The 24765-nt window shown below is 50.5% G+C and overlaps 8 protein-coding genes across 8 annotated transcripts; 3 read left to right on the forward strand and 5 right to left on the reverse strand.

Annotated features, from left to right (window-relative positions):
* The first annotated feature begins 38 nt into the window (after positions 1 to 38).
* FOBCDRAFT_216981 (ADP-ribosylation factor family-domain-containing protein) lies at positions 39 to 1207 on the forward strand. The gene is made up of 6 exons (XM_031175587.3): positions 39 to 242; positions 297 to 407; positions 456 to 472; positions 522 to 667; positions 719 to 799; positions 857 to 1207. Exons 1-6 carry the CDS (start codon positions 184 to 186, stop codon positions 986 to 988), a joined length of 546 nt encoding a protein of 181 aa, XP_031046720.1. The 5' UTR covers positions 39 to 183; the 3' UTR covers positions 989 to 1207.
* A 717-nt stretch (positions 1208 to 1924) lies between these two features.
* On the forward strand, positions 1925 to 7410 carry FOBCDRAFT_178280 (uncharacterized protein). Its single transcript, XM_031175588.3, has 3 exons — positions 1925 to 2283; positions 2569 to 6737; positions 6788 to 7410. The coding sequence occupies exons 1-3, from the start codon at positions 2148 to 2150 to the stop codon at positions 7160 to 7162; spliced, it is 4680 nt and encodes a 1559-aa protein (XP_031046721.2). The 5' UTR covers positions 1925 to 2147; the 3' UTR covers positions 7163 to 7410.
* On the reverse strand, positions 7411 to 9009 carry FOBCDRAFT_216984 (uncharacterized protein). The gene is made up of 3 exons (XM_059609471.1): positions 8070 to 9009; positions 7957 to 8020; positions 7411 to 7936 (listed from the first exon to the last, which is right to left on the reverse strand). Exons 1-3 carry the CDS (start codon positions 8782 to 8784, stop codon positions 7804 to 7806), a joined length of 912 nt encoding a protein of 303 aa, XP_059464388.1. The 5' UTR covers positions 8785 to 9009; the 3' UTR covers positions 7411 to 7803.
* A 1707-nt stretch (positions 9010 to 10716) lies between these two features.
* On the forward strand, positions 10717 to 12862 carry FOBCDRAFT_19977 (uncharacterized protein). The gene is made up of 3 exons (XM_031175591.3): positions 10717 to 11178; positions 11228 to 11580; positions 11627 to 12862. Exons 1-3 carry the CDS (start codon positions 10784 to 10786, stop codon positions 12733 to 12735), a joined length of 1857 nt encoding a protein of 618 aa, XP_031046724.1. The 5' UTR covers positions 10717 to 10783; the 3' UTR covers positions 12736 to 12862.
* A 177-nt stretch (positions 12863 to 13039) lies between these two features.
* On the reverse strand, positions 13040 to 15866 carry FOBCDRAFT_19985 (Sec63 Brl domain-containing protein). Its single transcript, XM_031175592.3, has 4 exons — positions 15573 to 15866; positions 15209 to 15520; positions 13550 to 15149; positions 13040 to 13495 (listed from the first exon to the last, which is right to left on the reverse strand). The coding sequence occupies exons 1-4, from the start codon at positions 15600 to 15602 to the stop codon at positions 13344 to 13346; spliced, it is 2094 nt and encodes a 697-aa protein (XP_031046725.1). The 5' UTR covers positions 15603 to 15866; the 3' UTR covers positions 13040 to 13343.
* Positions 15867 to 16224: 358 nt separating this feature from the next.
* On the reverse strand, positions 16225 to 18900 carry FOBCDRAFT_19987 (acyl transferase/acyl hydrolase/lysophospholipase). The gene is made up of 2 exons (XM_031175593.3): positions 17778 to 18900; positions 16225 to 17728 (listed from the first exon to the last, which is right to left on the reverse strand). Exons 1-2 carry the CDS (start codon positions 18754 to 18756, stop codon positions 16395 to 16397), a joined length of 2313 nt encoding a protein of 770 aa, XP_031046726.2. The 5' UTR covers positions 18757 to 18900; the 3' UTR covers positions 16225 to 16394.
* A 133-nt stretch (positions 18901 to 19033) lies between these two features.
* On the reverse strand, positions 19034 to 20494 carry FOBCDRAFT_216988 (SAR1_TRIRE GTP-binding protein SAR1). Its single transcript, XM_031175594.3, has 5 exons — positions 20295 to 20494; positions 20128 to 20231; positions 19980 to 20019; positions 19862 to 19927; positions 19034 to 19805 (listed from the first exon to the last, which is right to left on the reverse strand). The coding sequence occupies exons 1-5, from the start codon at positions 20311 to 20313 to the stop codon at positions 19465 to 19467; spliced, it is 570 nt and encodes a 189-aa protein (XP_031046727.1). The 5' UTR covers positions 20314 to 20494; the 3' UTR covers positions 19034 to 19464.
* A 356-nt stretch (positions 20495 to 20850) lies between these two features.
* Positions 20851 to 23656, reverse strand: FOBCDRAFT_19995 (uncharacterized protein). The gene has a single exon (XM_059608957.1). It carries the CDS (start codon positions 23386 to 23388, stop codon positions 21235 to 21237), a length of 2154 nt encoding a protein of 717 aa, XP_059464389.1. The 5' UTR covers positions 23389 to 23656; the 3' UTR covers positions 20851 to 21234.
* Between the last annotated feature and the right edge of the window lie 1109 nt (positions 23657 to 24765).

Raw genomic sequence — 24765 nt, forward strand, 5'->3', positions numbered from 1 at the left:
GAGCACCAATCACGTGGAGCCATGAGAGCCGCAGGCAACTGAATTCAACGACCTTCATAGTTCGGTGATGAAGAAAGAAATCCTTTAAAGGCCAAATAACCGACAAAACTGCCTAAGAACTAAGTTGGAGTGCTTTGCTTGTCCTACTATCGAGTTAATTCAATACACGACTCGTGAATCAAAATGTTGTCAATCCTGCGAAAAGCCCGGCTCAAGGACAAAGAAATGCGAATCCTGATGCTGTGAGTATTTGACCACGACCTGCTTCATTAAAGATTTTGACTAACTCTTCATAGCGGACTGGATAATGCTGGAAAGACCACAATCGTCAAGAAGGTTATGGGAGAGGATGTCAACACCGTAAGCCCAACATTAGGTTTCATCATCAAGACAATTGACTACGAGGGGTAAGAAGGACTTCATTCGTCATATAACACCGCTGACAGGCCTTACAGGTACAAATTAAACATCTGTGTGTGACCTCAATATGCCGACTCTATGAGATGAGCTGACACCCTCAGGGGACGTGGGTGGGCAGAAAACGTTGCGCTCATACTGGAGAAACTATTTTGAAAAGACAGATGCTTTGATCTGGGTTGTTGACGCAACAGACCGTTTACGCATTCAAGACTGCAGAGACGAGCTTCAAGGTTTACTCTTAGAAGAGGTGCGTGCTATGACACGGCAACGGTCGCATAGTCACTGACAAGTGGTACAGCGTCTTGCAGGGGCAAGTCTGCTTGTTTTTGCCAACAAAACAGATGTTGAGGGATGTATGACGGAAGAAGAGATTCTCTCAGTATGTTCACGTCACGCCATGCCATGTTAATATGACCAAGCTCACCATAATACTTAGGAATTACAACTGGAATCGATACGGACACATCGATGGCACATCCTGCCATGCAGTGCCATGACTGGAACCAACCTTGAAGAAGGACTATCGTGGGTGGTGGAGGATGCAAAGAAGCGACTGTTCCTCTACTAAACGAGACTGGCTCAACCAAATAGTTCCTGTTGGCCTCACAACAGGATGTCCTTTTGCAAAAGCAACAAACAAACCACAGGGTGTGGATAGCCGCGAGACTTGGAAGCAACCAGCCGTATAGCGCGGATATGCATAAGAAAGTCAGCTAGCTAAAACGTTGAAACCCGATATAATAAACTCGTTACGCCGGGCAACGTAAAACGTCCCGCAAAACTCTACAGCACGCAATCTGTACAGGCCTCGTCTAGCGAAGCGCAGGGGAGCGGGAGAGCATCAACAAGTGCCGCGTGCAGCTTGTGCTAACCTTACAAGGTCGTATTGTCGATCGAGAAATCTGAGATAACCTGCTTGCGTGGTCTGAGGCATAAGAAGAGCAAGATACGTACTGCTCACTTCGTACACGAACCAAGATGTGACAAGGTTTAACGGATTCAAGCCATGGTTTGGGTTTGTTATTGTAGTGGATCGCCCGTGGGGAAAAGTTGAAAGTAAACAAAGGATGACGTTTTGTATTGGTCTTTTGTTTATAGCGCATGGAACACAAACATGTGAGTTGAGTGAGGCTGAGCTAGGTTGCCTATGATATCAATTGAATCTTCATCGTTCCGATTCTGCATCATGCAAGTAATGAGACGAGGTTCATGCATAATTTGCATGAGATCGAGCTCTGATATGCACCAAGATTAAAGACAATCCCGTCCGTTGATGGCCGCATTTGGGCCGGAATCTATCTGTCAAGCAGTCCCTCCCTAGCGAGCGGGAGCGATTGCCCCTGAGACTTCGGGTTGCATGGGCGCTACAGCGGCCCCCTCTCATAGCGGGTTTTAGAGACAGACACACCTGGGGACGGTCATGAACCAATAAGGTCGCAGAAGCGCCATGTGAAATTTCCACTGCAGCTAACAGACATGATCCCATCCCAGTCGAGTGACCCATTATCAACCTCCCATCAGCACCACATCTCAAGGCTACGTTAGGCTCTTGGGAGATAGCAGAAACAGTCTATAACACCTGCTGCAACCTTGTGCGTAGGATTGCATTGTGTATTTTCCTGCTCGCGCTTACTGTGCTATCCAAAAAAGCCAAGGGCCCACGCCGCGCCGTCTTTCTTCTAAAACATCCACCCCCTTCCGTGTCATGTCCCAAAGGCCCCAGAGCCATGTCCGACGAAGTCTCCCAATTTCTCGAGCAGGTCGAGCGCCTGCGTGGTCAACAGATCGAAGAAGACGAAACGAGAGCTCGTGAGCTTGAAGAATATTTGGCTGCCAAGCGAGAAAGACAAGCTCGTCGTGAAGGTGAGAAAAGAACAAAAAAACAGAGAAAAAAGAGAGAGCTTGGGCGTCTAGTGTTGCTTGCAGCTTGACTCCCGCCCGAGAGGCTTTGTTGCTTGCATTGTTGGCGTTCCCTCTTTCAATTTCCAGGGCAACATCCTCCGTCGTACACCCGTTGTTTACTTTCCGTTGTTGTATTCTTATTTTACTGGCTTACTCATGGTTTTGTCTTGGCTTTGGGATGCATTGATGCTGAAATCACATAATCACCGATGGTGTCCTCTTGCTAACCACAGTCACCAATGACAGAACGTGCACGATCAATCTCACCACAAAAGTCCTCCCCTGCAAACACTCCCTCACCACGTTCGAGTCGTCGTAGCGTTCACCTATCCGAGGCATTGAGGCTCGACTCCCCCGGTTTGTCCAAGGACGACGCCGCCTCGCCATCATCTGAGCCTGAAGCAAAGCCCGAAGCTCCAATGGATGTCAGCTCCTCTCCGACCAAGGAGAATGAGTCTCCTGTTGATGTCGATACCAAGCCCGCGACTACACCCGCCCGTTACTCTACATTATCATGGCAGCGGCGACCTAACTCCCGCAGCGGCTCTGCCCGCCCGTTGAGCATGCTCGCAACCCAAAATGCGACCCAGCGGTCGTTCATTGGGTCGCAGGAGTCTTCCCCAGCTCCAGCTTCAGCCACTGAGCAGACTTTCTCGAAGGACCAGATTGCTCATGCCCTCGGATCCAAAGACCCTTCATGGTTTCGTCAAACAGCTGACCGTGGGGCTAACTCAGCTGCTTACCGAAAGAACCAAGTCGAGGATACTGATCGTTTGGACATGGCTTCTGTCAAGGCGCAATTACCAGGCATGACAACTGAACAACCAAAACCAAGCCCACCGGCTGAGGAGCCCGTCAAGGAGCCTGCTAAGGAACCTGCTACTCCTACTAAGATGAGTTTGGCAAGTCCTCCAACGCTGAATCCTCCAGCCTTTGACGCCGGTGAGGATAAGTCTGTGGGAGACCGCTTCGGAAGCATGTCAGGGCGTGTATCTCCTACTCGATCCAACTCGCGATCCAACTCGCCCACCAAGGGTATGGGCGGATTTGTTCAGAGTGCCATGATGAAGAGGTCGGATAGTGTTAAGCGATGGAGCGTTACGAGCCCTCCTGGTCTGAACCGCGCCAATTCGATCCAGTCGAACCAAGGCGGCGGTCTATCTGCAAATGCGCGACCCCAGAGCAAGGGGCGACCTGAATCAACAACGCCAAACTCGAGCCGGCCAACATCTCGCCATGGAGAGTCTGATAACGAGGTTACACCAAAAGCCCCTACAATTGAGACTGCCATGGAGGGAGCACCAATTCCTACCAGCCCTTCCAAGACTATGGATCCTCGAAGGTGGAGTCCTACAAAGTCAAGTTGGCTTGAGAGTGCTTTGAATAAGCCACCTGAGTCACCTAAGACTCACCACAAGTCGAGTTCATCGCAGCCAGCTTGGATGGCAGAGCTGAACAAGAACAAGGGAGGTGTTCCCGGCGCTGAAGGAACAACACGGCCTCGCCCAGGGTCTATTTCTCATAAGCACCAAGTTAGTATCGGAGGACTTATGAGGTCTACGCCTATGGGAACCGCTACAAAGATCAACACCACTGGCCTTGGCGGTATCTACTCTCCTCCCCCCGGTGGTAACCGACCCTACAACCACGGTGCCGGTTTGAGTATTTCTAAGAGTGCCCCTAAGCTCGAGCCTGGAACTCCAACTGAGGATAAGGCTGCCAAGGTTGAAGCCGAACATGTTACTGATCCTGAGCCAGTCCCGGACCCTGAACTCACCGAAGAGGAGAAGAAGGCATCGGGACCTGCCAAGGATGAGCCGGTCATAAGCCCCAGAGAAGTAAAACCATTTGCGCCTGTGCCCAAACCTAAGCCTGAGACACCCCCAAAGAAGGATTTCCGCAGCTCATTGAGGCATCGGCCAACAGGGTCAGAAGCGCCAAAGACCCAAGAACCTGAATTCAAGAACGTCTTCGGCACTCTTCGCAGAACCAAGACACAGAACTATGTGGCTCCTGATGAGCTGAAAGATAACATTCTTAAGGGCAAAGCTTCCCTCAGCCAGACAGGTGGTCCAAAGAAGTCGGAGAGAGTGGATGAATTCAAGGAGGCTATTCTGAAGAAGAAGGATGACTTTAAGAAAGCTCAGGTCGAGGGTAAGGGCATCTCAAGGAGCAATACTCCCACGAACGATTCGCCACTGCCAGAGGGCCTTGCCAGAAGGGCTGAGATGGCGAAGAGAAAGTCCATGGCTGAACTAAAGTCACCACCCACACCGAGTAAGCCAAGTTCGCCCAAGCCGACACCAGGCCCGAAGAGGATACCCAGCCAGACCCCTTCTTCGCCCAAGCCCGCTCCTGAATCCGCCCCAGAACCCGCTGACGAGGGTCTAAAGCGAGTAGTTACCGAATCTAGCGCGAAGCCGGAGGAACCGCGGGCCTTGCCAGGCCTGCACAAAGAAACGAGCTCACCTGCTAGACTACAAGGACGTGTAGGAGGTAAGCTCGCTGGACGGTTCAACCCAGCCCTCGCCGGTATGCTTGCACGAGGACCGCCACCCATGGCTGCCAACGGGGGAAAGTCCTCGGACGAGTCTGATTCAAAGGGAGCTTCCACCGAAACAGTTACAGAACCTTCTGCTCCGGGCCCGCAGCTGACACATATGACTAAGGGTCGAGCACGAGGCCCCAGAAGAAAGGCCCCGACTTCAGCTGCCCCTAAAGCCGCCTCTGCAGCATCAGCAGCTGAACCAAAACCTGGCCAAGAAAAGCCCAAGCCTGCTACACCGAAACCCGTTGAACTTGCCAAGGAGAAGCCAGCAGAACAGACACCTCCCCAGAAGGTGGAGGAATCAACTACTGCCCCCCTTTCAATTCAACAAGAAGTTGCTGCCAAGGCTGCCATACGAGGAAAGCCTACACCCACAAAACCCACGCCTATCAAGCCTCAAGATGATGAACCGCGACGATTCCAGACTCGTGATGAGCAAGCATCCTCGTTCTCTTCCAGACAGACTCCCAAGAGTGAATTCCTCCCAAGTGATTATCCCTCACCACTAAGGATCCAGAAGACTGGTGACGCCGCTTCACAGCCTGGCTCACCTAAGAAACTTGACAACAACCGCATGTCTCGATTCATGGACCGCCCATCATCAAACAGCACGTCAGAACCTGCCAAGGAGCCAATCCGTCTGACGCATCAGCGAACAGGCTCTCGGTCTCCTGTTAAGATGTTCCAAAGGCCACTGCCTGAGCCTGAGCCCTCATCCCCAACAAAGGTTGATAGTGACCCCGTTGTCTCTGTAAAGAATGCGAGGGCCATGTTTGGCGGTGCTGCTCAACCCCCACCTCTGGCAGCGAAGCCCTCGTGGGACAGAACAGAGGCCTCAGGAGTACAGACACCACCAAGAGCTTCTCCTCGCCCCCTTCCTGACCCCGGACGATCTTCTCCTCTACAAATCAACAAGACTCCATCTCGAGCGGCTACCCGTCCCTTGCCAACACCCCCTACTAAGGAACCCCAGACTCCTCAAGCCCCGCAGACCCCCAAGCCTCAGCAAACAGCTTCAACCGCACCACCAAAGACCCCCAGCCAGGGCAGCGATGTTGCTAGTCTATTGACAGACTTCTTTGGGCCAAAGCCTTCAAGGTCTGAGTACAAGGTAGATGCTGCAGAGCTTCTTGCAAACCGACCACCAACGGGCCCCCTGAAGATCCAGAGTCTCAGCTTCCAGGTGTTCCAAATATCTGCAGAGGGCAAGAAGACACCTGTTTCGGCTCACAACGAGCGCACGTTGTTTGAGCGAGAGATGTACATTGCTCCCCACAGCTTCACAAATGAGGCTGGCTGGAAGCGCCTGGAGATCTATTTCTGGGTTGGTGACCAGGTTCCTGAGTCGGCTGCTGACGATGCTCTTCTTTTCGTCCAGAAGGAAGCCAAGGCATTGGGCGGTAAGCTTGTCAAGATGCAGCAAGGCAAGGAGACAACGGAGTTCTTGCAAGCTCTTGGTGGAGTTGTCCTGATTAGACGCGGCTCAAGCAACAAGTACGACTCACTGGCACCCAACATGCTCTGCGGCCGGCGCTATCAGGGCCAGGTCGCTTTCGATGAGTGTGATTTCAGCCCATCGAGTCTCTGCGCAGGATTCGTCTATATTCTCACCAGTCAGGGTAAGGCCTATATCTGGAAGGGGCGAGGATGCGATGTAACAGAGCTGAGTGCGGCGAAGCTCATCGCAATTGAGCTTACACTCACTGGAGAATTAATCGAGGCCGACGATGGCGATGAGTCTGAGTCTTTTTGGAAACTTTTTGAAAGCGGATCTAAGCCTCACTCGGCTGATCATTGGAGACTCAAGCCCAACTATGCCAAGTACTGCAGCAGACTCTTCTGCTCGGATGCAGACACACGGCAACAGGTATGTTGATTCACATTGGCTCAAGCTGTCAACGTACTAATAAGCACCAGGTTTTTGAGATCGCTCCCTTCAACCAGCATGACCTCTCTCCCGAGCACATATATGTTCTTGACGCATTTTTTGAGATGTACATCATTGTTGGCGCCCGTGCTCAGTCGCAATACTCGTCTTTCCGCAACGCTCTCGACTTTGCTCAAGAATATGCCATCCTTGCCGCGGGCATGGAGGACCGTCCTTTTGTACCCATCTCAACAGTCGTATTGGAAGGTATTCCTCGGGATCTGAAGCGTGTCTTCCGTTTCTGGCGAGATGACTTGAGCCCTACAGCAACACATACTAGCTCGGCTGCTATGGGAACACCGAGACGGGGCCGAAGTCTGAGGGTCGTATCACTGACGCAAGCACTGCAGGCGCTTAGAGAGTAAGCTTGTCGGCGCATTTGCTATATACAAAAGCTGGGCTTCATCGATTTCATGTGTGGTTTTTAGTGCAGCGATATTTCCTTGTAATTGGTCGGTCTCGGAGCATGGCGAGATATAAGGCAGGTCGGGCCTGGCGTTGAATCTCGTTTCTGATCCTCCGGTTTTGGCGTGTAGATGATGATAGACGATACCGAATGAAACACGAAAAGTGTGCAAGTTACATACAGATCTGTATGCATGTGAGTTCCCGTAACACTAGGAGGGAGTGATCGACATCCGCATATGTAATGTATATACGTCTATTCATTCCGTCATGCGACTAAATTCTGAAAACATCTTGTGAGCCCGCCTTATGAACCTAGGTAAAACAAACAAGCGCAAATCCGCCAGCAAGCAAGCTCCAGTAACGAAAAGCAGAAACAGTTAAACAAAAACAGTTGGGCTGAGCTCAAGCCCGTAAACCTAACGAGCACAAGCCGCCTCATGCATGCGTCTATGGGGGTATCAAAAGGCTGCCTCAAGTCTTTGCATCCGACGTGACTCCCCGTATGGCAAACTCCTTATCCCTATCCTACCCAGTCTTCTCCCTCCTCCTCCTCCTCCTCCTCCCCCTCAATAATTTCTTTTTGTTTGATAAGGTGCGCTTAATGCGCCGAGCCATTTGTGTCGACGGCTGAGCTCTTGCCAGTTGTTGAGTCAAGTGAAGTGGGCACAGCCATGGGCTGGCCGCGGGCCTTTGCTGTGAGAGTGATGAGTTCGTTGAGCATGAGTTCGCGCTTGTGTCGTGGGGTGGAGGCGTTGTACGGGTAAGCTCGTCAACGTCGGCGGCGGTCAAGTTCTTGGTGGGAATCGGCTTGAGAACTACATACAGTTAGATATTTGGACAGGTGAACAGAGTAGTTATACGCACCCTTGACGGGGATCTTTCCAGATTTGAAGGTGAGAGTCTTGGGGTGCATGATATGGCTATAGTTTGCGACAACGCAGGGCACAATGGGCACACCGGCCTGGACAGCAAGGTGGAAAGCACCCTTCTTGAAAGGCAACAGCATGGGCTCCTTGGCGTAACTTCGAGTACCCTCGGGGAACATGTAGACACTCTGTCGCTTGGACTGAATCTCACTAGCAGCGCCCTTCATAGCCTCGCGGGCATCCTTGCTGTTCTTGCGATCGATGAAAATGGAACCGCTCAACGACATGAACCAGCCGAGGAAAGGCACCTTCTTCAGCGAAGCCTTAGCAGTAACACTGCAGTACTTGGGAAACACGATTCCGAGCATGAGAACATCGAGTTCTGTCTGGTGGTTTCCGATAAAGATAGCCGGGCGCGTAGTACCGAGGACATTATCGGGGTCCTCAACGACGAACTCAACGCCAGTGGTGTAGCGCATAACGTGGTGAAAACAGCGGCCGACAGCCCATTGCGCGATCTGCTGCTTCCCGACGATGGTGAGGAAGATGGAGGCGAGGACTCCGTAGGCTGCGACGGCGAGGAGGGAAATGTAGGAAGCGAGACCGCGGGCGGCGAAGGCGGCTTTTGGAACGACGAGGGACATGGCGTAGAAGAAGATTGTGAGGGCGGCGTAGCCGAGGAGGAAGTAGAGGAGGATATTGGAGATGGACATGATGGGCGACCGACAGATTCTGCTGTCTTTGGTTGAGGAGGAGGGAGGGGGGGAAAGACAGGTGATGAGACAAAGTGAGACACCAGCAGAGGAGAAGTAGAGTTTATAGGTTAAAGACTACAAAGTAGGAGGAGGTCAGCTGGGTTATGGATGGATGTGGATATGGATATGGATATGGATATTGGATGGATCTGGTGGATTGTATGGATTTGGCGGGGGTTGGTTTGTTGAGTGGGTTCAATAAAAGTGTCAATTCTAGCGATGGATGGCGGGGTCTTTTTTTTCTTTCTCTTTCCATGTCTTGGACCAGACACTGAATAAGTCACTAATTCAGTCAGTCAAGAAAGTATACTATATACCTTAGAGGATGAGGGATTAATGTACAGACATAGTCAGATCACATTCACTTCTAAGGAGCAACTGAGTTGTTGATTAGTTCCATGCTCTACAACAGCCGTTGACACGGGACGGGAACGTCTTTGATTGGGAGGTTGTCATTGGTTGGGTGATGTCACAGGCAGGTACAGGGTGTTCGTTTTTATGGCTTGTGAAAATCGGCACCGAGGATGAGGAACAGATGACATGACATGGATCCTGCCTGACTCAGCGGTTTGTTTGGTGCTAATGTATATTATATCCGGTTGGGACAATAATAGTTGGGGATAGGTATATCCATAACTCACACCATGCAAAGAATTAAATGATAGAATGAAAACACCTTGTAGAACTCTTCTTTTCTCTTCTTTATGCCTTGACAGTTGATTCGAATTGTATTGTATCGAACACTGCCATATATAACACCTAGCATATCTACTATTGAGGTTCAGATGATGCCGTAAAGTACCAAAGTTCATCTTAGATATCGTAAGATATCCTCTAAAGACTCCGATCCTATGTGACAAAAATATTCAATAGGTTGGAGCATATACTATGATAATTTTTAAGATGAACTTGGTGGGCTCTCAGAGCCTCGCGTCCCCTGAAACTCCGAGGCCATGTTCTATACCGATTGGAGTGATCCAGTCGAGTATAAGAACAAGTTGATTGTTGCTCTCAGTCAACCTAGAGTCATTTCAATGTTGCATCACTGTCTTCACAATATCTCTACTTTAACAAGAGTCAACTTTTTAGCTATTGTTGTCTTTTCAAGTGCTCTGAAGTGTTTGAACCTCTGCCGTACTTGATAGAATTGAACTACATGGAGCAATATGTCAGCTCCATATAGAGTATGTGGCAGCCTCGAACAACCAGACTTGTTCATTCGAATACTTGTTCCACGGTTAATGGTCAAGTAACACATCCTCTCGGTTTCAAGCGGTCACTCTAGCAATGCAAAATAGATCCATTATATAGAGACACAAAATAGCTGTCTCTTGGCTTTGATCACGGGATTGTCCAACCACACTCTTCTTGGCTTCCTTCCGTGTAGTACAGTACCATCTGAGTCTGAGACATGAAACTTACAGAAAACGCTTTCTTTCTATAATAGTACAGTTATGTATCCTGTCAATGTAGAATCTTATAATAATGATGCAAATCAACTTGAACATACTCACCATTGTCATGCCTGTATCACGTGGGCCCTATCGGATACTCTCCCGGGTTGCGATAGCTACCTGGAGCTAAGGTGTCGAGCTAGTTCAGGTAGGTAGGCACCTAATGTAACCGCTGTAAGCCAGACCCAAACTCAACTCCACCACGATCTATCATCACCATTCATTCTTTCGTTCTCCTTGGAATCTTTCATCCCATTGCAACAATCGCTGGCTTCTCATTTCTGCCTCGGCTACTCTATTACAGCCCCGTCCAAGCCGTAACAATCTCTGGCTCGACTTTCGAAACTCGCTTCAATTCGCTTGTCACTTGCTTGCTTGCTGGCTCGCCTATCTCCTCTCTTGGCTCTGTTCTCCCCTCTTAAACTCAATTTAAGCGCAGTCTGCCTGCGCCTTTGCAAGCACCCAGCCGGCATATGATGCGCGCATCTCGATAATCAATCGCCATGGCTTCCTCCCGCCGAGGACAACCGTCTCTTTCCGTCCGCATGCCTTCGAACCAACCTCTCGATCGTCCTCCTATCGATGCTCTCTTCCTCATCCACTTCGACGTCAAGGCCGGATATACAATTCTCTGGAAACAAAATGCTCCTGGTATCGACCTCGAAGGTCTTGTCGAATACAAATCTCTTCCTTCCGGGTTACACACAGTCTCCGAAGATCTCATCTACTTCGTTCACGACAGCGCCCATGCCGGACTCAGTGCCTTTGTTAACATGCCCTGCGATGAGGAGGAGGCACGAAACGCGAGAATGTTTGCCGTCGGAGTTCTAGTTCCCCTGAGCTATGGTCGTTTGGGACGCGCTTGGAGGCATGCTGAAGGACTGAAGGAGATGGCTGCGTACGCAATCTACCCCATGCGCAATGGACTTGGCTGACGTGTTGAACAGGAAACTGGCCGAGGATCGCAAAAACACAAGCATACTCGAGGAATATTGGCTTGCCAATCGCGAAAAGTCTGGAAATGGCAATCGTCGACTCTCGGGAGAGACCCCCGTGAGCTCTCCGTCTCTCAACTCATCACCTTTCCCCCGCAAAACCCACAGCCGTAACCGATCAGCTTCCGACGGTGCCTCTCTAATACCGCCTGGCAACAAGCTCTCACCATATCACCCTGCCTGGAGTTTGACTAGCCTTCTGGACAAGTTTGGTCCGCTCATCTTTCCTATACATCGCGCTGCTTTACTGCGGAAGCGTATTCTAATATCATGTCATGCACCAGTCCATGAAGTTTGTGATTTTGGTATGTCATACCCCTTCAGCTAGTAGCTTTTTATTAATATTCCTAGTATATAACCTCTCTGTTCTTTCCAATATTCCTCTATCTGTCACAGATATACTTCCAGGATCAGCTTCAACGCAGCGTCTAAGGCCGCTTTTCTCTATTGGTGTTCATGATATACCTTTCCTCATGGACGACTTTGAGGCCTCTAAGAGGCCCCGCAATGATGAAGATGCGATAGATGACGAATCAGGCTCTGGTTGGATTGCGTGCACCACCGACAGCATTCTCGCTATGAAGGACACACTATGGGATATGCTCGTCACTTTGCCTCCCGACTACTCGTCTAATGCTACAGAGCGAGTCTGGCCCGTGGTCGAATGCCCTCGCGGACAGCCTATCAAGGCGACCCAGCGAGATCTTCGTCGTTTTACCACTCTAAAGAACGGCCTTGCCCGTCTTGCAGCTGCTAGCCAGGTCCCTAGCGCGGTCCCAGAGTCTCCTGAAGAGGAGCGCTCTGCGCGTAGATTTTCTACCCAGTCGAGTCATATAGTCCGTGACCCACGAGACGACGCAGTGGAAAAGGTCGTCGAACCCCTGACATGGGCAGCTTTTGCCTACAATGGTTACATGTGGTGGGCCAGCGCTGGTGAACAATTGCGTCAGGAACAGCAAGACGAGGCAGCTCATGATGCTTCCCTGCTCGCCGATTTTGGACCCTCTATGACTATGCCACGACCAGGTTCTCGCTCTGGACAATTATCAGACTCACTTGGGTCTCTCAATGCCAGCAATCGTGCCCCTGATGGTTCTGGCGAAGCCCGGTTTGAGCTTGCTATCATCGCTTATTTCCACCGTCTCACCACACAAATACTATCAGTGTTAGCTGATCTAGCTGACAGCCAAGACGAGCCATATACTGACCATGATGATGATGACGAGGGCCTGTCGCAAGCTTCGGGCGAAAGAGCACCACTTCGCCCATCAGACTCTGACCTCGAACCGGACGATGCCGATGCTATCCGCGTAGATAGCCACGCTGTGGAAAACATGGGCCTCGACGTCTGGAGTGATACCGATGCCTTGTTCATCCGTGAATTGTCGATCCTGTACTTTGGTCGTCCCGCTCATATTGAGGGCAAGGGTGTCGAAGTCTGTGGTGTAAGAGTATGTTAAGAAGCGACCTCACTGTTCGAAAGATATGCACAAGCAAGACGAAAGCTGGTCCTGCGTCTTTAGAACCCTATATACTACGCATAGTCTATATCCCGAAAGGTCCTGAGAGAATCTGAAAGAAGCGATACAATAGGCGTACATAATGTATGGAAACAAGAACGTTGCCTCACAGGCACTGCTTCAAAGGGGAAAGAGAATGGTAATTCGGGCGCTTGTTATATTATATGATGGTTGGTCCAATACGGGCTTTTTGCTCACTGGAGGCTGAGATGGAAACTGGAAAAGGTGTCTTGGTGCTTGAACGAAACAAGCCGGCTGTGGAAATAATTTGAAGTTGAATGAGAATAAGCACAACAAGAAAGAGTTATATACTGAGTGTGTGCCTTAAAGAAACCCCTAAACTCCCAACTTGTTTCTAGATAGAGAAACAAATGCCCAAGCTTTAAAGTGTTTGTTATCTTCCTCCAGACTCCCTCCCTTCCTAATACATACATACACAAGGATGATGTCGCTTCCGTATACACACATCATGCTCCTAAGAGGGGTTTCGCTCATGATTTAGTGATTACAGTACTTTTTAATATCCACAAAGAGAGACTGGTAGGCCGTTATGACTCGTCCTCAGTATCGGTATTTGTTGCGCTGGTGTCATCCTCCTCCTCATCTGTTCCACTCTCATCCTCAGAGTCGTCAGAATCCCTTCTACGGGTCTTGGGAGTCTGACCAGTCTTGAGAACGTGCATCTGTCCAGCGAGAGAATCTGAAAAGTTGTTAGCAGGAACATTCAATGATTTGTTTTGCAGTTGAGACTTACCCTCTTCAGGCTCACTGATCTCGTCCTCAGCTTGCATCTCCGCTGCCTTGCTTGCTTCCTCGACAACCAATGTAACTTCCATCTTGGTATCGAAGCCGACATAGGAGTCGCAGATAACGTGCAAAACAAAGGTGTAGTGACCAGCTTGAGGAGGTGCGGCGAATTGAGCCTTGAGAGTCTGCATGTTGAAAGTAGGCTTGCCCTCATCATCGATAATAGGCTGATCAAACTTGGCGAAGTGGAAAGGAGGAACAGCCATCTTGCCTTGCTTAGAGTCGCTAAGGAAAGCGTGCCATTGAGGAGAGTGATCACGGGCATAGTAAGGTGCGTGCGTCAGAGGGGGCAGGATTGACTCCTCCTCGATAGGAATAAGCTTGCCGTCAGGGCCCTTGATAGTCTTCTTCTTGCGTCCGTTGATAGCCTCGATATCGTCCTCAGCCGGGTCAATGTCCTCGAGATCCAGCTCGTTGACAGGAGGAATGTTCTCAGTACCAGGAGGAATGAAGCGGCCCTTGATGACAAGGGAAACCAGTGACGAAGGGATAATAAAGCGCTCTCCAGTAACCTTGAAGAAAGCCCTAGATACACGGAAGAAGGGAATCTGCTTAGCGACACCAATCGCGGTCTGGTATTGCTCCTCAGTCAGGAGGCCCTTTCCAACAGCAAGCTGTCTGCGCTGTGCGTCTGGTCGATCCATAAATCGGTGGACAGGCATGTGTGTTTTGGAGTCACCTTCGATAGCACGAGCGATCTCGGGAGTGATGTGGGGAAGCTGGAGAAGAGGAGAGGCGTGGGGTGCAACAGCTTGGATCAGGTTCTGGCTGGTATAGAACGAGTTGGCAATAGGACCAATGTTTCCGTAGGCGAGAGTGATAGCGTTGAAGGACTGGTTGAGGGCGCGGGCGATAGGGCCAACCTGGAACTTGGCCTTGGTCAGAGCAGGGTCGTCGAGCTCAACACGGCCAAGGTAAGCCCAGAGAAGGGCGAGGGCCTTTCGTCGAACGCCGTTGTCAAGATCCTCGAGAGCCTCCTTGTCCTTGAGCGACATGCCAGAAGCAGTGGGCCCGACCTCGCTTTCAGCTGTAATTCGGGACTCGATCTTGGAAAGACCAGATTCGCCCTTGTCGCCCTTCAGAATCTCCTCGAACTCCTTGCCAGCGCTGAGAGCAGTGATGATGCCGCCCTCCTCGATTTCGTCGTCGTATTGTCGGAACAGGTTGTTGGCGCTCTCCATCAGGACACCTTCCTTGGACATTCTCTTGGTGCCATACCACCATGATCCAACGAGCCAGGGCAGAAGAACTCCAAGAAGCATAGTGTACAGAAGAACGACATACTTGCCGTTACCATCGGAGACCATAAACTGGGGAAGAGCAATTCCCATGCTAAAGCTCTGTTTTCCATCGGGGTGGCCATATTGGATGTAGTTGTTGCGCACGTCTTCGTCGGTGAGCGCTTGATAGGCCTTGGTGAGTTCGACGTAGAAGTCGTTGAGGGATTCAACAGTCTCGTTCTTGGCTGGGTCAGGTCGAACCTTATCGGGATGGAACTTGAGGGAGAGTCGCTTGTAGTGCGACTTGATTTGCTTCTCATTGAGAGACTAGCAACAATTGTGTCAGCAATGTCATTTCAGCACGATATAGCCGTCGCGAAGCTTACCTCCGAGATACCTAGAATATCGTAAGGGTTCCAAAGCTTGGGGACAGTTCGCTGGGTGACCATAATCAGGTAGGCCATGCCAGCCATGAGGGCCCAGCCGATTATCACAAAGATAACCCGCTTGACCCTCCATTGGCTACGCTTCTGTGCTGACTTGAGCGACTCGACAGTAGCCGCATGCTCTGACTTGTAGTTGGTCTTGATCCGTGGCGCAAGCGCATCTTGGTCGCGGTTCGGGCGAAGGAGTGTGTAGGTAAGGGGAACAGTGACGATGCCGGTGAGAGTCAGGATAAAGAAGGGGAAGAATTGGCCCTATTAATTCGAGTTAGCTGGTGTCGAAGCATAGAGACAATGCCGTTCTTACCTGCTCGTCATAAGAGTAGTCGGAACTCATCTTGACGGTTTGAAGAGAGCCCCAGGGCTACTCTCAAAGCAAGCTCGAGGGGAAACGTAGCCCACAACTCAAGGCGATCAATGTATAGAAGATAGAAACAAAGACACACAAAAGCGCTCTAATAAAATAAAGAGATATCTCTTTACAAAATGAAGAACAAGTTCTCTGCCCCAAAAGAGTGTATTTTACTGGCAGATAATATTGTGCTTGTTGGGTGAGAAGGTAAAGTTAAAGAAAAGTGCTGGTGTTGTCGTTTAGTTACGGCCACGCAGCGCATTTCCCATGGTCGACCTTCGTCTGGAGTAGGAAGCGGGCGGGTTGACGGCTGCCGGTGATCGGATTATCTGTCACTCCCCACTTGCCGCCTGCACTGAATGGCTCCTTGCCGTACGCGCCACCGTGTTCTCAGTTTCAGCACAGAGGAACAATTTTAGAAAGGACAGCCACTGTTTCTTAGTACACTCAGCCCTGCAATCTATGACCTTCTAGCGCCAACCCCAACTCTATTTCGAGCCCGACTAAGGTACCTTATGCTTCAAAGTTACCGACTCAGAACGGAGCAAGTGAATTCTATTACTTAAATAGGAACGAGACCAACTGGCCATAATTTGACAAATGAAACGCTTAATGTATATTAAAGACGCTTATAATGATATACTTGTTCCTCCCAATCCAAATCCGAATCCAATTTTCAAACCCAAACTTATAAAGCAACCTTAGAACTATGCTTCTAGGCTAGAGACATGCTGCTCGTATTATATCCACTTCCATCCATCTGACACGATACTCAGATCAACTGCTACCCTCCGAGTCACTCTTCTCTTCGGGCTCCTCGTAAAGAGTGTTATCGTCGAGGGTAGTCATACCAAGACCAAGACCACTGAGATCTTCCACATCGGTCTCGTCCTCTGTAGTTGCACCATTGCCCATCTCCTCCGCCAGAATGTTTCTGATATCCTCTTCGCTGAGAATAGTTTGAATGCTGCCCCTACGCACCCATGGTCTTGAATCAGAGCGTCCGCGTTCAACCAGTCGCTCAATCTTGAGTCTGTTCTCAATAAACTTGAGCTTGGGGAAAGCACTTTGCTTTCCTTCGTGAATCATACGGGATAGCCGATGGGGATCAGGGTCCGACAGAATGCGCCAGAAGTCTGAAATTCTCGACTTTGGCCAAATCGTAATAGTGCCGCTGAATTGTTGAAGCCAAAGCTGACTCCAGTCTTGACCAAGAGGCCGGGGCAACAACTCGGCATGGCGGATAAACTTGAGCCACTTATTCATGTCCAGTTTGAGATAGTGCTCAAACGCAGACATCAGGTAGCCGCCTCGCCATCCACGCCCCTTGCGATGTGTGACTGGGTGACCAACTGAGCCTCGAGAAGAGAAAAAGAAAAGGTTGATATGTGGGTTGACTTGGCTGACAATTGTAAAGTTGACGTTGAAGTGTGTGTTCAAGGCCTTGATGGGAATATCCGTTCGCAAACTGCCATCCTTCCACTTGTGGCCAAAAGAGTACGGCTCTAGAGAACCGTCTCGAGTCTTCATCATGAGAACGACAGGGTTAATAATTCCGGGTACAGCGGCCGATGCCAATACCGCCGACCAGATAACACAATCGGGGCTTGTGAGGTAGTTGCAAAGAATCGTCGGCGAATGGGGGTCAGCTGGCACACAGGTAACATTGAGAATGCGACCTGTTCGTTCATAAGCTTCTCGGAATGTCAAGGAGCCATGTGTCCACCAGCCGCATCGTCGCGCCCAGTCAACGGAGTCAAATCGAGCTCCAGTCTTCCACCATCGAGGAATCCAGACTGTAAAGGGTTCGCGGCAGGCGTTGATTCGCTCAGAAAGTGCTGGCACAAGAAGTTGCTTAAGCTCATCATTCGTTCGAGTGGCCACCAAAGCAGCTACTAAAGCACCACCACTGGTGCCTGTAATGACATCTGGTAGCAGATCCGCATCGAGCAAAGCTCGGACAACGCCAATGTGATAGTAGGCAAAGGCTGCGCCTCCGGAGAGACAGAGAGCTGTTCTTCCGTAGTTCGCATAGACGTGTTTGAATAGAACTCGCTTCTGCTCCATTTCGAGCTGCTTGGTGTTTATCAGAAATTTGATGCACTTCTCCTCTGCTTCAGGTTAGAATCTTCGTGTCTAGCTGGGGCATTGGGGACTCACCTTCATCGAGGAAATTTTGTACCAGATTCTTGGTTCCGTAGTACGTTTGGCTGTACAACCTCGCGTTCTCAACACCAACAAAATTATTCTTGACGCAAGCTTCTATCAAGGTCTTCAGCTCATCCACCGCTTTACCTCCATCACCCTTCTCGCCCTTGCTTTCTTGCTCTTCAGCGCGCAGTCTTGTCTTCTTCATCTGCTCCCAAACTCTTCGAACAGTCTTGGAATCGTAGTATGCGAAATCGTTCTCTTCCCTCCATGTTTGTCGACCAAGGTAGTTATCGAGCTCCTTTGCGGCACTTACCCAGTCCTCATACTTCGAGGCATTTCGCAAATTTCTTCGGAGTCTTTCTCGCTGGCCGCGCCATGTGAAGAAATGCTCGTACACCCAGATGTATAGTCTTGTCGAGAGATAGGCAACGGCAAGTCCACCCAGCCATGCAAACACGAAGAAAAGCAAAGGCCACTTTGAAAGTTGGTATAGATATCCCTCTCGGGTCTCGTCCTTGGTGCGGGTCCCTAGAAGACCTTCAACAGCCCCTTTTCCACCCCTGCGCTTTCTCTTGCTTCGCTTCGAACCACGGCGACGGCTATAGATCTTCTCGTTAACAGGCGCCCAATCGTTCTGCGCTGTGATAAAGGTCCCTTGACTCGGTGTCGGGGGAACAGGAAGATCTCCAGACGCAGCGTCTGCGGCGGCGGCGACAGCAGCGACATCATCCGCAAGGCCAGACTCGACCTGCGAAGGCCTCTTTGTCACACTGAAGGAACTCGGGCTGCGTGGCGACCGAGCGCCGTTTTCATCGGTCGGACTCTGAAGCGGATCAGGAGCCTGGAGCGCCTTCTCAAAGGCCTCCAAGTCTTGCGCATTGACGAATTCAGTGTCGACATCAGGAAGAAGGGAAGGGTCGAAAGATTCCGGTGGAAATCCATAGACTGGATCACGAGGCAGTAGTGAGGAATACGACGAGGACGACATTGCGATCGATTTTACGCCGTAATCTCTAACCCATTGCTGACAGAAGAGAGAAATAAGTCAGATTTCTTGGAATCGTGAGATGTTGCAGTGGGTTAAGGGAGAAATTGATTACTATGATGCGAAGCTCTGTTGGGTTGCCTTGTGATGATTCTAGTAACATGACGTAGATTCCGTTGGGGAAACGGTAAAGAGGTACATATTCCGGGGATCCATACCAGTCCATCTTGGCGAACCGAGGCCTCTATCGAACACCTGGTATCACCACCGACAGCGACAGAATGAGCCCACGAGCGCTAATCATGATATGTAATACGCATAATCTCTCTCTAATTCTTGCCACCTTCTCTTTTAGCTACGGTTAAACTAGCCGCATCATGCATCATGATATGTGTCCCGACGATGCCTAGGCACAATAATGCCGTTCATGAGCTTCCAGCCGCCCCCTGTAAGCACCCTAGCACATAAACACCAGGGGTCTGATTTTTCCATCTTCAGGAGCATTCCCAACATGAGGCTCGGTTATATTTTGTAGCAAGTAAATGTAGTAGAATTGCAGGACCAATGTTCGCCTAAGGGAGAATTCTGAGTCTCATAAACACTGGAAATCACTTGTCCTCTCTACCTCTCCCCAAAAGGACTCGACGTTAGGTATACCTCTCCAGCTCACTGCCTCACTTCTTCCAATCTCATCTCATCTTCCCTACTCCTTTATACGTACTGCGACAACCAGCGTATACCTTCGCCGTAGCCTTGTCGCATAACCACTGAGCACATGAAGAGCTCGATAGGTCGAATACCCTCGAGAGGGACCTTGCCCTTGCCGGTTGTCTGGTAAAGGCCGAGCTGGTGTCGCATCTCGTCCTCAGAGATAGCATCGGGATGGTCGATCTTGTTGCCGAGAATGACAAAGGGAACCTTGGAGAGCTCCTCCATGGACAGGAGGGCGTCGAGCTCGGCCTTGGCTTCACCGAATCGCTCGTGGTCCTTGGCGTCGACAAGGAAGACAACGCCGTTGACCTCGGGGAAGTAGTCGCGCCAGATACGTCGTGCTATAAAACGTTGTTAGATACATTTGCGGGGTTGAATGGTTGGTGTATTTGCGTACCCTGCTGGTGACCGCCGAGATCGAAGGTGGTGAATCGAACGTTGCCGATGGCAAGCTCCTCAGATGCTGCGATGTCTCAGTATAAACGAATCGCTAATGCTTTCAAGGAGAATCTTACTGGGGTGAAGAGTGGGCTGGAGGATAGCGACACGGTCGTTCTGTAAATCCATCGTTAGTCATATATCCCCAAAACCGCCACCGCTGGTAACAAGTATCCCAGCTGACAACCATCCTTCCAACAATCCAACAGCATTGTGTCGACGCACCTTCAGCATGTGAAGCAGAGTAGTCTTTCCGGCATTGTCGAGACCCAAGAAGAGCAGCTTTGCGTGCTTGTTGAGCAGTCCCAAGGAGGACAGCACATCATAGACTATACGCAGCACGTGTCAGCCCATTCAAGTTACCAGTTGTTTAATCGTAAGTGAATACATACACCAGTTGACAATCCACATGTTGTGTGTGTGTATTAAAGTTGAGTATTAGGTTGAAATAAAAAGCGTGGTTTTATTATCTTGCACTGGAGAAAAAGAGTCGTCGTTATCGTTGGCGTCGTGGAATGTAGCTGGTGGTGGATTGTTAGGAGGCGTTGCCTTGAACCAAAAGCTGGCAAGAAAGGGACGCTGAAGTGGTGCCTGAATTGTAAGGCACATATCATCGTGCATGTCACGCCGTACAGTTCCGTCCATCGAATTCCGAGCTGCAGGTCAGCTGGCACAAGGCAAAGGGAGCAAGAACCGTGGCTAAAATTTGTATATCTAGGAACGTATAAGAATTATGTCAACTTGTCCTTTACTATAGGAGCATTCACAGTTCCATTACCAAATTGTGGTGAATCGAAGCCCATCTCTAGGACTCACTTACACTAAAGTGACCAGTTGAAGACCACCCCAATGGTCAACGAGACCTACAACACTTACCAGCCCAATTGAATAACTGCGAGTAGTTCCATCCATCTAATTACTTTATATCACAGAAAGCGAACAATATATGGCAGAGAATCATTGTCGTGATTGATATTCCGCTAAATGCATTTATGTCATGATAGCCTCTCATCCAACGCCGAGCATGTAACCCAGTAATACCAAATGCTGTATTGGGTATCCAAGCAGTTCAAAATAAGCTCCTTTCCGCCAGTAGCGAGCGTTGTCCGGCCGCTTTATGCAGTATGACAAAGAAAAGATAGAAAAAGTATGTACAGGAAATCTCGAACATTGCGAGCATCCAGGGTCCATTATCAGTATATACAGTAAAACAATCTCGGAGACCTAGCCGAGAAGGTGTAAGAAGAAAGGACATTTGAGTCATCAAGTTAAATCGTGTAAGATGTATCATCTTCGTCGTAACGTGTCTCGCAGTCTAAATTGAAAGCATGCTTAGATGGAAAGGACGTAGTTGGTCTGGTCCTTCTTGCCAGCCATAAGAAGGCCGAGTTCCCTCATGCGTTCCGTGCCGCGTCCGGGAACAGGCTTGCGCTCGGGGATCTGGCCACGTCGAGCGCGGTTGCAGTACTTTTGATGGAACTTCTCCTTGCGTCGCTGACGCTTACTCTCCAGACCCTTGACGATATCGATAGCGCCACGGATGTGGGTATCGTTGTCGTATTTGACCTTGTGTCGGGCCTGCTTTCGCTGGTGGCACATAGCACCACCACGTGGAAGAGACTTGGTGTGAGTGAGCCCAGGGCGACCAGCCAGGTTGAAGTTGACTTGGCCGCAGCGAGGAGATCCAAGAGGAGTAGTGATGGGCTTGCGCATAGGAGCTGGGGACTTGGCCTTTCGAGGGGATTGACGGTCAAACAGAGGCTTGGGTGATCGGCCTCGGACCTTGGGAGGGGGTGAGTGATGACGCTTGGGGGGAGGAGAGCGGAATCGCTTGGGAGAGGCATGCTCGCTCTTGCGACGGCGACGAGGACGGTCACGCTCATGATGAAGATCCTCCATTTTGCCCTGGAAGAACTCATCATCCTCGTCACTTGAGTGATGAACAGGGTTGAAGATCTCGCCCTCGTTTTCCTCCTCAGGCTCAGAGGCAGGGAAACTGGGGTCGATATCCTGAGGAATGACGCGAAGCTTCTCATTTCGTCGAGCTGCGAGGCATGAAAGGTAAGCTTCCTCGAGAGGACGGTCCTCATCCAATGTACCGCAGACAAAGTCAGTGCTGTCGGGAAGATCAGGAGCCTCCTCGGCATATCTGACGCGCTTTGAGCGACGGTTGGCACGCTGGTTATCCACGGTAGTGATAGAAGAGTCAGACTGTAACTCGTGAAGGGAAGGGCGGCGCATGAGAGTAGCGCCCGATCCGATATGAACCACAGATTTGGCTCCAGGAGTCCAGAGACGCATGTCATCGTCCTCATCATCCTCATCGGAGTCGGCGAATCCAGTCTCTTCATCGGTGTGATAGCCATCAGAATCGTCATCGTCCTCCTCGTCGTCCTCTTCATCCTCGTCGAGCTCAACATCGAGTTCGTCGTCCTCATCCTCATCTTCATCCTCGTCCACATCATCCTCGTCGTCAACGTCAGCATCCTCCTCGTCCTCGAGCTCGTCTTCTTCCTCCTGCGCCTCTTCTTCTGCCTCGGTAGCCAGACGTCGAATGTTGTTCTCCTTGGTCAGAGTGTCATTGATTGTCAGTTTAGTTGCAACAGCATTGCTATCACGTCGGATCCAATCGTCCTCTCGGGTGATACCACTAGCAAACTCGTGGAACTGTGAGCTGTCTGTGGCAAGGTCAGAGGAGTTGGCGCGGAGAAATTTAGGACGCGACATGGAGTGTCGGCGAGGTGTGACCTGGCGAGGTGCGGCAAACGCCAGGGCTGAAGTTCGCTTGGGGGTTGAGGGAGATTCGGCCTTTGGTGTGACGTCCTTCTTGGCGCAGTTCTCGATGTGCCGGGGAGGAGTGTTCTGAGTAGAGGCGGGTCGAGCTGGGCATGCAAACTTGATGCATGACTTGCGAGGAGCTTCCTGAGCAGAAGGCGCTTTGACCATAGGTTGGGATCGAGGGGGTTGTTCTTGGACCACGGGCTTGCCACCGCATGCAAACTGAATGCTTCGCTTGCGAGGCTCCTCAGTCTTGCCCTGCTGTAGCCTGACAGCAGCACCTAGCAAAGAAACATGCGTAGGCTCGGCAGCACGTCCATCGTGCAAGCGCAGCATGGCCATTTCAGGGAGAGGAGGGCTTGGTGTACTCGGTCTCGAAGGGCTAGTAAAACCAGTATCGCTCGTGAGGTCGGCGGTCGAAGCGAGGCTGATGTTGCTAACAAGGGAGCGACGTCGCTGGGTGTTGGCCATGGATCGTGAGATAGCCTGGGGAGTGTAGAGGTCGTCGTCTGAGTTTCCATTGATGGCCTTGGTCAACAGAGAGGACTTTTCAGTAGGAGGTCGAATGGTAGTTCGCTGGAAATCGTTGGCAGTAAACTGCTGCTTCTTGAGGGTTATCTCAGGCGGTTCGTCGGCCTCCTCGAGCTCTTCTGAACCGTGAGCCACCCATAGGGTGTCTGGGTTGTTGGTAGTCATATTGGTCGTCATATTGGTAGATAGAGTGCTTCGACTTTGGGGTGTAAGTGTGGGGGTTGAGCTGAAGGATCCAAACAGGAAGTTCGATTCGTGATCAGGAGATTAGGATAATAGTCGTTGAAGTAGTCGAGAAGGCGTGCAGTTGTATGTGTCGTATAGTAGTTGGGGTGCAAGACGTTGCGGTTGTGTTATTGCTTGGGCAATAGCAGCGTCGAAGGAGGCGTTAAAAGTGTCCCTGAGGACAGTGGTGCTATAACAGCAAGACAAACATCGTCAACTGCTATAGAGTAGAGTAGGTTGTTGGTTGGGGTGGTTGCTTTGTGCGTGAGGGTGCTTTGATATGGGTCGATGGCAGAAGTGAGATGCAATGCAGGGCCGGGCCGGACTGGGCTTTTGAGTAGAAGCTAGAAGAGGAGTAGAAAAGGCGGCTGATTCCCAAGTTGCAGGATTTCCCCAATCTCAATTCAGGGTGGCGTCTGTGCTGTGCTGCGTAGGTGGGGTGTATGGATTGTTATGGGTGTGTGAGTGCGAGAGCCGCTGTTCTGTTTATTACGCGTGGAGACTGGTGCATATGACGTTCTCCGAGGGCGGGCACGAGTACGGCACCGTTTTGTAGTGTAACTCTATGTACAGTACAGTACAGATCAAGGTCTGAGACAAAGTTGCTCGACAGGGACAAGGGGGGGGAGGGATAATGGGTGGAGGGATGCTTTGTAGAATCGTTTCAGAGGAAACAACTAAAAACACTGAACAGAACAAAACAAAACCAAGAAAGGGGGGGAGAAGGGCGAGGTAATTATTTGAAGCAGTAAAGAAAAAGAGAGAGAGAGGGTGGTCTCGGGTCCCGTCTTTGATTTATTAGTAAGGTAAGCCTTGTTAATCGGCGCGAAGCAACGAGAATGGAAAATGCAGGTGGAAATGAACGAAAATTGACGGGAATACCTGACGCTACAAGGAAGACGCGAGCGAAAAAAGGTACTGGCCGACAGTGGGCGGAGGTCACTTTCAGGTTGGGGCCAACGACGACAAGGAACGGGATGAAATTTAGGGGGGCCGTTCCCTAAGGTACCCTAAATTAAGAGGATGATGGGCGATTTGCCGTGCCAGGAGCGGGTAAAAAATGGAGTCCTGTCGACCTTTGTGCCCCCCAGTGCCAAAGAAATTTTACTACCACGGGTCAGAAGCAGAGGAATTGACTGGACTGGCTGACTGGCTCGTTACATTTCACAGGGCGCCTTGTGCTAAGGGCTCAGGGCAGGGCTTCAGGTAATACGCTATCACCAATTGATGCTGAGGTGTGAGTGGACATGACTGACTGACTGACTGACTGACTGACTGGCTTGAAATGACTGATCGAAGCCAAGTTTCGAGTAAGCCCCAGCCTTTAAC

Source organism: Fusarium oxysporum, chromosome III, assembly GCF_013085055.1.
Source record: "Fusarium oxysporum Fo47 chromosome III, complete sequence".
Taxonomy (NCBI): domain Eukaryota; kingdom Fungi; phylum Ascomycota; class Sordariomycetes; order Hypocreales; family Nectriaceae; genus Fusarium; species Fusarium oxysporum.